The following is a 10,764-nucleotide window of genomic DNA, read 5'->3' as shown; positions in this document are numbered from 1 at the left end:
ACTCAGGACTTAGGTGGTTAGGGATGACCACGACCATTCAGACCTATCCCCGAAAAAAACGAACCACTAGTGAATGCAGATGTCTGGCTCATGGAAGCCCGGGAAACCCGAATTTGTCTCCTACATTATCTTATTAGCATCGATGTAGTAAATGCGGTTGAATTTTCTTTGTCCCAATACGAGGCAGGTACACTCAGGTATACAACTTACGAACAGGAAAACACATTTATTTCAGACATGTGGAGTTTGGGTTCAAATAGTCATGGCTTGTACCTTGTCATTACATCGTCAAAGCCACATCTCTCTTGTTGTGGGATCTCTTCTTTCTAACGAGGCATATTCGTTCCACGGTTTCTCTTCCCCGTGAGGCAACATCCAGAAGAACAAGCTATGACGGAAAAATCCCCATCCCATGTAGTCCTCGTTGTAGTGGATCAAGGATCATCCGCTCCAATCCTGTAAGTTCTATTGTTCTTTTTTTGTGTGAAAGTTCTCTCAGTCTACACTGCATTTACCTTGATTTTATTCGGATATGCTCAGTCTTCCTATTCTCTTTACATCTAAAATGCCGCTCTAAAATTGCAACTTGGACACCAATTTTTTATAGATGTTTCTTCCCTAGATAGCTCACCAATTTTAGAGAAAAATCGACAAGAGATTGTGCAAGAGGAGGGGAAGGTCGACTCTTTGAAGGACAACAAGAGTACAGAGGGTGTCATGTGCTTGAATTTGCAAACAAAGATGATGGAAGTTCTCCTAATACCGCATTAGCCCACTCTGCAACCCACCTTGTACCTTTTATTTTATTGTCATAAATACCTTTTTTGCAATAAATTATATAGTAGAGCCTCGCTGTTTCAAGGTTCATGAAAAAAACACTACTCCCATCGGTTCCCTATTATATCACATTAGCTAACGAAATGGTAAAATTTAACAGACTAATTAGTGTTTACCGTTAAGGTCAGTTATTGTGAAATATAGAGAAACATAGCTATTGCTTCTGGATATTTCGCAATACATGACGGCCATGGCGGAGGAGCCAGAAATGGGCATTGTGATGAATAAGTGATGGGCCAGAAATAGGCATTGTGATGTACCCCGGGAGCACGCATGCATGCAGTTATATGATTGCGTCAAGATGCATGCAGTATATGATTGCGTCAAGATTGGTGAAGTGGTTTTGTGATTAAAGCTTAATTGGTGCACGCATGCAACTTTTAGTACAACTTTGATGAGAGAGTCCATGTCTCACCCATCCCATCTCCCATAATAGAAATATAATCGAAACTTAAAATCATGTGGGGCTCCAACTTTTTGAAAAGTTTTGAAAACTTCGGCAAGTTCCAATTACTAAAACTTGATAGAATGAATGATAAGTTTATAAGATTTGGAAAACTTGGTAAATTTTAATATCAATCAAGTTTTAATATATGGAACTTTGCAAAAATTTAAAAGGTGTCTAAATGTATTTAAAATTAGTATTATTCGAAAGTACCCGTTGCAACAAACACGAATATTGCAAAAGAAACTTAATTTAGACTTTTTTTGTGGAAGAACTTAATTTAGACTTGCGGTTCGAAAGATACAATCCATTTAAATTTTAAGATAAAATGAAGAAACATGTGAGGATAGCATTGTTTAGGTCGAATGTCCATTTCTGGGCAAATTTTAACTTACCTCTCATGTGAAAAGAGGAGGTAAGAGGGAGCGTGTTAAAACTGCTCCCATTTCTGGGTCCGGGCTCATCTGCACGCCATGAACAGTAAATAAAATATACTAAAGAAATTCAAAAAAATCCTTTTTTTCATTGAAGATGTTTCGGTGCGTAAATCTTTTGGACATCTAATTAGCTCTCAGCAAAAAAAACAATGGGTCCAAACAGAACAGAGCATTTATTTTTACCGTGAATAATAATGCAATTATGTAAATAATAATGCGATTGTGTAAATAAATGTTCATCAAATTCTAACCGTGAATTATCTTATATTTTGATTAGAAGTTTCGTAAATATATTAAAATGAAATTGGTTCAGAAGGTAAGTAATTAAGATGATTCGATTATCATATACTCCTACATGAAAGGTTGGATGAAAATATGATGGGAAGAAAGATGAAATGAAAATCTTACGTTTTAACTAGTAGAGATAATAGAGATAATCCGTACAGATTTGGGTGAGAATCTGGGGACGGGAGGGAGCACTTCCCTCCTACTACTAGTAGAATTTCTTTCTCCAATCCCGCCTCCAAATCGCCGCCTCCCTCCTCTGTCCTCTGCATCTCTCCCGAAATGTTGAGTCTCGTCTCGTCCTGCTTCGGTTTGATCTCTGCCACGAGATTCGCAACCCCGAAGGATTCCCCATCCGCGTGCGTGGTTGGCCAGCGAGATGGGCGGCGGCGAGGCACCGGAAGGAGGAGGACGACGAGACGCTGCTGGGGGACGGCGAGATCGAGGAGAGCCCCCGTGAGAGCTTCCACGACGGCGACGGCGAGCTCGTTCGAGTCCCGCCAGTGGCCGCACAGTTAACTGTACGTCCGCGGCCGCATTCTCTCTCTACTCGATCGCCTCCCTTTACTGACTTCGTTTCTTTGACTGATCTGCCCCGCTCCACTGTGCTATTACTGGTTAAGCATTCCATCGTGCTGTGGTTTGCTGTGCCGATTTCAATGTGCTATTATGGTTAAGTATTCAGTAAAATTCGGTGATTAGGAATGGACGACAGAGCACTAGTTTGTTCTGAATGTGGATTCACTCGATTGACCAATGACGTGTGACGCGTGTAGTTGCAACACCTAATCCAAGCTCGGAGTGGCCTAAAGTTCAGTTCACTGATACTTAGTTGGAATTTGGTTTATGGTTGGATGAACTGCATTGCTGATATTGATCCCAAGAAAAAAAAACATTAGGTAGAGCTAGTCCGTGAATAGACAGCCATCGCACTGTAAAAATAGGATAGATTCGATCTATGGTCATTGAGGGCCTCCTAAAAGGATCTACTAAATTCATCAAGTTGTTCTAAAGAATCAAAACGGTCGGTTATTAACGGAATTCCTTGTCGGCTTTCCGTGAAATACTCGTTTGGCCTAGGACTTCCAAACACGTCATAAGCTAAACCCATACTGACAAATAACCAACCCGCAATGAATAGAATTATCTCATTTGTTCAATCGGACTGGACGACACAGGTTGACTGAAACCGGTAGGAAATAGGAGATCTTTTTTCAGCTTCGCCTAGCACCAGTATAGACTATAAGTATTGTAGTTTTACAAAAAAAAAGATGGATATTTTATATAAAAAATAGTACAGTACTACTATTGTTGAAGTGCAATTTTCAAAACTGACACCACCTGTGTTGACCCCTGGCAGCATTACTAATATGACACTTAGACTAGTATATCGCTTTACCAATGGGTATAATATTTGTATTGGTTGGCGCAACGAGAAGGTAAAGCATCACTAATTGATGCCTTTGCTGGCATTTCCTAGTAGCTGGCTGCACTCAGTCAAGAATGCCACCAGTTTTCCTTTTTATGCATAGACGGTAATGGCCAAGGCGTGGTGTTTATTTTGCAGGGAAACAACAGACACTTACACGATTGCTGCATCTCCCATCTTAGGTTACCTGGGTCCTTCAATGAGCAAATACTCAATTGATGGTGGTCGCAGTGGTCTGGCTTCTGACCTCAACTTGCCTTTTATCTTGGATAAACTAGAACCTGTCGAGAGCCCGCGGAGGCATCTTCTTGGGTCGGTTCAAGATGAGGACCCCTCGTTTCAGTATACCAAAGAGATCGACGCCCGTCAAGGGTGCAGCGTAACACAGACAGTCTTCAATGGTAGTTTAAATATTGAAATAGAGAGTAAGGTATTCAGTAACTTCCTTACGGTCCAACATATTTGATTATCCTATGTTTCCTCACTGTAGGTATTAACGTACTGGCTGGTGTTGGCCTTCTTTCCACTCCGTCTACAATTCATGAAGCTGGATGGGCTGGTCTTGCAGTTCTGTCTGTTTTTGCAATTATTTGCTGTTATACTGGAGTTCTTCTTAAGCATTGTTTCGAGAGCAAAGACGGCATTTCAACCTATCCAGACATTGGGGAGGCTGCCTTTGGAAAAATTGGCCGCTTGATCATATCTGTAAGCCCTGGCTTCTGTAGAACAAGATGGCTCAGATAACATTCTTGATTGTATGTTATGAGAGTGCCACCAAAGCCATAAATCAGCACAGCACATAACCTTAAAAACTAATGTGTTTGGCTATAAGGTTGTTTATTAGATGCTATATGGCCTTGATTAGTCAAAATGCATATATTTTCTAAGTAGGTATTATTCGCTTTGTTGGTAAAAACAAACTTAAATTATTTGCACAAGTATCATGTGGAGCAAACACAGACACATCTAGCGCGCCCACTCTCCTTTTGTCATGTTGTTTTGTGTTTGGTGTTAGTTTGGCAATCCGATCCTTGCCGGGTCATTGCTGTATCTAGAAAATCACAAGCTAGCATAATCCTGTTCCTTGCTAGAACACTGTCACATCTGAAAATTTACAAGCTAGCATAAACACCTGCTGATTCGATTCAAGCTCTAGTCCTTATTCCTATTTTTGAATGTTGCCACCCACTTCAGAGTTCACGTGACATGAATAAGTCAGAATTGCAAGATAGAAGTTCTGGTCTTAGCTACTTTTTTTCGAAAAGGAGGGAATGCCCTGGCCTCTGCATAGTTTCAGTTTCAGCTACCCCTAGTATTCTCGGAAAAAAAGTCTTAGCTATTCCTAGGATGAGAAAATGCACATCTAAGTATCTAACCTCATTTATCTTACTTTTCTGCATAAATTGTTTATCTCTGGTAGCGAAAAACCACTGATTGATGTTTACTTTTTTTGCAGATTATTTTGTATACCGAGTTATATGTAAGTAGTTCATTTCTGCATGGCTTGTATTTTCCAAAGTTTGCCATCTAATTGCTTGATTATTGAGCAAATTATGAAACTGTTTTCCTAACTGCTCTCTGTATAATTCTTGGGAAAGAAATATTTATCTGTACGTATTATTTGTTGGATGCAGTCATATTGTGTGGAATTCATTATTTTGGAAGGTGATAATATCACATCAATCTTTCCTGACGTTAATCTTAATTTGTTCGGGATTCATGTTGATGGTAGACATTTCTTTGGAATGCTAACTGCTCTTGTAGTCCTGCCCACAGTATGGTTGCAAGATCTTCGAGTGCTATCATTCCTTTCAGGTCTCACTACTCTTAGCCTGCTTAATTAATTTTGTTACGGGCATCATGAGTGAGATTAACATGATTTAATTACTTGCGCAGCGGGCGGCATTATTGCAACTCTTGTGGTTTTTGTATCTGTTGCTCTAGTTGGCACCACTGAAGGTGTAGGGTTCCATCCGACTGGGGAAGCAGTCAAGTGGAGTGGGATGCCCTTTGCTATCGGTGTTTATGGTTTCTGCTACTGTGGGCATTCGGTATTTCCGAATATCTACCAATCAATGTCTGATCGCACAAAATTCACCAAGGCACTCTTTATATGGTATGCATGAACAACTTTCTTACACTGGTTAGTTTTTTCTGTAATATTCACGTTCCTCAATGCATGCATATTTGTAATGTGCAGCTTCACAATTTGCACAGCAATATATGGCTCGTTTGCTATTATTGGCTATCTCATGTTTGGTGACAAGACTTTGTCGCAAATAACTTTGAATCTTCCAAAAGAGTCATTTGCCTCGAAAGTTGCTCTGTGGACCACGGTAACAATTTTGCTCAACTTAATTTCAGTTCCTGATACGTAACTATTTACTTTATATTGATCATTAACTTTTTTGTGTGTCTCAGGTGATCAACCCTTTCACTAAGTATCCTTTGGAATTTCTATTGTCAAACTTTGTTATGTCAAGGCTTCTATTAAGTTGATTTTCACTGTACAACCTCTATAGAACAGCTTCATGCCTTCATCCTTAACCACAAATAGATTTGCCTTGTTGTTAAACCCAGTGGCTCGGAGTTTAGAAGAGTTGCGCCCTGAAGGATTTTTGAACGAAACAATCTGCTTTATTATACTGAGGACAAGCCTTGTGGCGTCAACTGTTGTGATTGCCTTTCTTCTTCCGTTCTTTGGTATGCTTATACCTTTGTTCATCAATGTTTTTTTTTTCTATGCATTGTTGTTAAGATTGTCAAATCTTATGCACATAGAATGCATACTTATCATCCTTGCTTTTGTTGTCTTTTGAGGATGCAGTCTTCACTGTCAATCCGATGTACTTGTAGTACATTTTATTTCCTTTGGTTTTCTCGAAAACCCAGTAAATTTCCTTTGGAAACACATTACTTTGAAATGACAGATGGTGCATAAACTTTACACGCAATTGTTTCCTCGCAAACAGCTAAATGTAGTACCAGGATTACTAGTTGAAACAGCATCTAGATTAATTGCATTTTCAAGACTTGTTAACTCCATGCTCCTGGAAAACTAATCCCTTCATGGTGTTAGGACTTAGGAGCGATAATGAGCAGTGACCCTCTCAGATCGGAGTTTAATTGAGGACTGGGTTATCTTCCTTTTTGGAAAAAATAATTGGGGACTGCCTGTAGGCTCTGTTACAAATCCAATATTCCTAAAACACTTCTTTCTTTTAGGGAACTCCTAAAACACCTCTGCTTACCATAGTACTTCACACTTCAGCTGCTTAAGCCATTATCTGCTCTGTAATCTTTATTGGCGGCTCACAGAAGTCTTCTCTGATAACACATTACAGAAGAATTATACAGTGTATTCCTGATTTACATGTTGCATATTCCAGGTTTGGTGATGGCTCTGATTGGATCCCTGCTCAGTATACTTGTGGTATGCCATTTTTTCCTCCATTTAATGGCTTCTTTAGCTGTACTAAGCTGCGCAAAATAAGAAATCTGTAAAAAGACCAAACTCATCATACAACATTTTTATGTGGTAAATTTGGCTACGTCCCTGTGGGCTGTTCATGAGAATAATAGTCTCATCCTCTAAACAAACCTACAGCCGCGTATGAAATACAGATGACAAAGTAACGTATGTGCTCCTTTTGACTTCACTGCACGATTACAGGCAGTCATAATGCCCGCCTTGTGCTTCTTGAAGATCGCACAGAATAAAGTCACACGCACGCAGGTAAGATATATTTTACCATAAGCTCTCCAAGCTTCCTTCTCTTCTGGATATGATTTCTGGACATTCAAGATTTCTCTGTGCATACCATGTTGTCACTCCAATTTCAGGTGATTGCAAGCGTCTCTATAATAGTGGTTGGAGTCATCAGTGCCGCCCTCGGAACCTACTCCTCGGTGGCCAGCATAATCGGATACTACTGATTCTTCCAAGGCAATCTCTTTGACATCTCTCAGTACTGTCACTCTTGCCAAGAGTTTTTGCTGTGTACCATCGAATTTTACCGTGCTCTATGTACATCCTTCGACCTAGTATAGTCGATTTATAAAGACTACTGTTACCATTTAGCTGCTGCTATATCATTTGGTGTACGTACCATATTTCTGCCAGGCGCTGCGGTTTAAATATTGCCAGTTGCTCTGCTATTTTTTTTCTGAGTCGAAGTTGCTCCGCTATTTTATTTTATTTTTGAGGCGCTAGTTGTGCGGCCGAAATGGACACAGTAAATGGGCCAGGATGCATTCCACGGGCTTATGCAAGCTGGTTTCAGTATTTAGGGCTTACGCCTGCTGGTGATATCTGTAGGTGGGTTGGGCCTTATCTTGTTTCTGCCTCCAAGTGCACTTTTGAACAACCAGTTGTGCTGACCATTTACCGCTCAAAAAAAAAAGTTCTGCAGACCATTCTGATTTCTGAGTTTCTATAAAGCTGGAAAAAATCATGCAATATCTCATAAAAAAATACGACCATTTGCGCTATGTACAATAAATCTCTACTATTAAAGATGAGTTTGTTGGTTTTTGCTTCCATCCCTCTAAGCAATTTTTTTTTCAGACCAGGCGATAACTTCATTGTTTATTTTCTCAAACTGACTCCACATCCTCATTCCCGGGGCAAAAAAATCCCTTGTAGGACAATCAACAGAAATCAAATAAACCACCAATAACAAGAAATCCTTTACAAGAAATTTCAAAATAAAATCCTTTACAAGCAAATAACAAAATAAAATAAACTCACATAGTTGTACGTATACAATCTCAATCACGCCGTATCTTTCCTTATCTTTGACTATGAATTCCTTCCTCGCAACATATCTCAATCTCAGTCTAATCAATAAAATTCTACGTTGACCCATTTGAATAAAGTTACCCTTGTTGCAACAAAAGGGTATTTAGTTAGTAAAATAATAAGTGAACAGTTATATCTATGTTATTTCAACTACATAATTGTTGCAGCATGGGAATAAATATTCTAGGGAAATGTTAATTGGGGAACGTTCCTGGTTAGGAGGTCCCTGGGAATGCCCCCACAGTCATTGAATCCAGATCACACGGTTGGTATTGTTTTTATTGATGTCGTTATTTTTTTGCGTCATATGGCAACTTTCTCTTCTGATCATGGCAATTCATTTAAAGTTGCCATGACAAAATTAGTTGAAATTGCATGGCAACTCGAGTGTTCGCGGAGAACATGCTCTCAAGGAACGTTCCTCGGATATTGGCATATTCTAGTAGGTTAGCTTGTGAGTTACCTACCATTTAATTGTTGATTTGATTGTATAAAAGAAATTTATTTGGTAACACTTATTTTTACATTGTACTACTGTTACCATTTAGCTGCTGCTATATCATTTGCTGTACTAGATATTTTTTTAGAATCTTGCCACCTTATTTAAACCTCCAAAACGTCAGGTACATGAAGAAAATTAGGCCTGGCAATCAGCCATACATGTCTACCTATGTCTAAGGATACATAACCTTTAGCTAAATCATGGGCATCGCCATTTGATTCTCTCCCTTTGTGCACAATGTCCGTCGCTTCAAAGCTTCTTTGTCTCCCCTGGATATCTCTTATGCAGGGCCGGTCCTGAGAATTTGGGGGCCCGGGGTGAAACTAAAATGTGGGGGCGCCTTAATATGAACACACATTTGCTATTTCTCAGTTTCTTGCGGGTTGTTGTTTCTCAGTTTTTTGCGGGTTGCTATTTCTCAATTGCCTTGCAATAGAAATCTGGTCGATCGAGTTAGGAGATTAGGGAGAAGATAGTTACGCTATGTGGCCTAGACGAGACGACACATCTTCTTACTAGCCGATCGGGGAAATCATGGCTAGCGCGACATCACCGATGCAAGAGCAAATGAATGGTTCACATGTGGGTGGGTGAGTGTTCTTTTACCACAACTTAGATTAGACCGTGGATGTGCTCGAGATGAGGATGTCATGGCTGGTGAGGGCTCGTGGGAACCTTTTTTATTTTTGAAATGCTCATAGGAACCTTTCCGGAGGCAGGGAAGGGATGGATCGTTGCAGTGTCTCTATCAATGAAGAGGTGGGGCGGGGCGGGAAAATAAACTGAATGGATATCAAGTTCTCTTATTACTATGTCTATTGGAAAAAGACTCGAAAGGAGGAAGATGTGGTGCTTAACTGAAGGGGGTGGAAATCGACTCAAACTTCATTTTTAGGCAATTGTTCCCTAGGTTACTCACATATAAATAAACATTATAACAATAGGCTATACCTACATTTTGGAGGACGTCATAACATGTAGCGCTGAAATTAAATAAAATTGCATCAAAAGTTTTACTATGCAAGCTATGCATCTACATGATGCTGGAACTTAATTAGTAACATATGTATGGGGAATAGAAAGGGCAATATGGCATTACCTCGGATCTGTATGACCGCGGAGGCGCTCGACGATGCTCATGCCGCGTGCGCCGGTGTGATTCCATGTGTCCAGCGCTAAAACCAACCAGCTGATTCGCATCTCACTATCAGGACCCTAGGGCGTGGAGATCGGAGGCGCCAGGGCTGGAGACCTGCCACCATTGACTCGCGGTTGGGAGGGTAATAGGGCATACTCATGGCATACATCCATACCTGCGTTGTGTTCCTGCAAATTCCTTCACTGGGCTATTTTTTTTCTAGGCTATTTTTTCAAGAGGAGGCCATGGGCAATGTGAGTACCTGGGAGGGGGCCCCTGGTTTGGGGGGGGGGGGGAGCAACCGCCCCCTGCCCCCCGCCCCACTCAGGGTTGGCTCTGCTCTTATGATCATTGAAGAAACTCCACCATAGCAATCTTTTAAGTGCCTAACCGTCCCGCTGCAGTCCGTAGAGGTTTCATTCTTGTCAGCTGATCCGATAGGTGTGCGGCCCAAATAAAGTAGGCCAAAATGCATTCCAACAGTTGCCAGTTGGTTTCAATAACTGGACTGGGCTTTATCTTTTTGAAGTTAAATAGGCCAGGATGCATTTTAACTTTTCAAGGGCTTATGCTAGCTGGAGGTGTTTGTAGGTTGAGTTGGGTGGGCCATCTGACTCTAAGCGGGTTCATCTATGTCTCACTTCACGCGAGAAAGTAGGTCACCTCGCTTCAGGAAAAAAGAAACCCAAGAAAAAAAAACCAAAGTACAACGAAGGGAAAAAAAATACCGGAGAAAGCCAGTGCAAAAATGGAAAAAAATAATGATAAAGAACACACAGAAAACGTACAGAAAAAACTGCACTCAAAAACCTGTTCTACAATAATATCTATATGTGCCAGTCCACGCCGTAGCTACCCGAAAATCTTCAGGCGAGGGGAGCTTCTATCTC

General features: G+C 40.6%; 1 protein-coding gene across 5 annotated transcripts; it reads left to right on the top strand.

Moving 5' to 3' along the window:
* The first annotated feature begins 299 nt into the window (after window positions 1-299).
* On the top strand, window positions 300-7,513 carry LOC125515034 (amino acid transporter AVT1A). 5 transcript variants are annotated; one of them, XM_048680446.2, is made up of 13 exons: window positions 300-458; window positions 3,572-3,615; window positions 3,712-3,834; window positions 3,924-4,138; window positions 4,890-4,913; window positions 5,068-5,248; window positions 5,330-5,549; window positions 5,634-5,769; window positions 5,855-5,874; window positions 5,991-6,136; window positions 6,823-6,866; window positions 7,107-7,169; window positions 7,277-7,513. In XM_048680446.2, the coding sequence occupies exons 1-13, from the start codon at window positions 391-393 to the stop codon at window positions 7,367-7,369; spliced, it is 1,377 nt and encodes a 458-aa protein (XP_048536403.2). In that variant the 5' UTR covers window positions 300-390; the 3' UTR covers window positions 7,370-7,513. The 5 variants fall into 5 exon arrangements, with proteins under 5 accessions (XP_048536403.2, XP_048536404.2, XP_048536402.2 ...); XM_048680447.2 differs by having other exon boundaries at window positions 3,572-3,834; window positions 5,068-5,098; window positions 5,198-5,248; XM_048680445.2 differs by having other exon boundaries at window positions 3,572-3,834.
* Window positions 7,514-10,764: the final 3,251 nt, after the last annotated feature.

Source organism: Triticum urartu, chromosome 6A (genome assembly GCF_056163025.1).
Source record: "Triticum urartu cultivar PI428250 chromosome 6A, HENAU_Tu73, whole genome shotgun sequence".
NCBI classification, from domain to species: Eukaryota; Viridiplantae; Streptophyta; class Magnoliopsida; order Poales; family Poaceae; genus Triticum; species Triticum urartu.
Note: the sequence above shows the minus strand (reverse complement) of the source record. Positions and strands in the feature narration are given on the sequence as shown.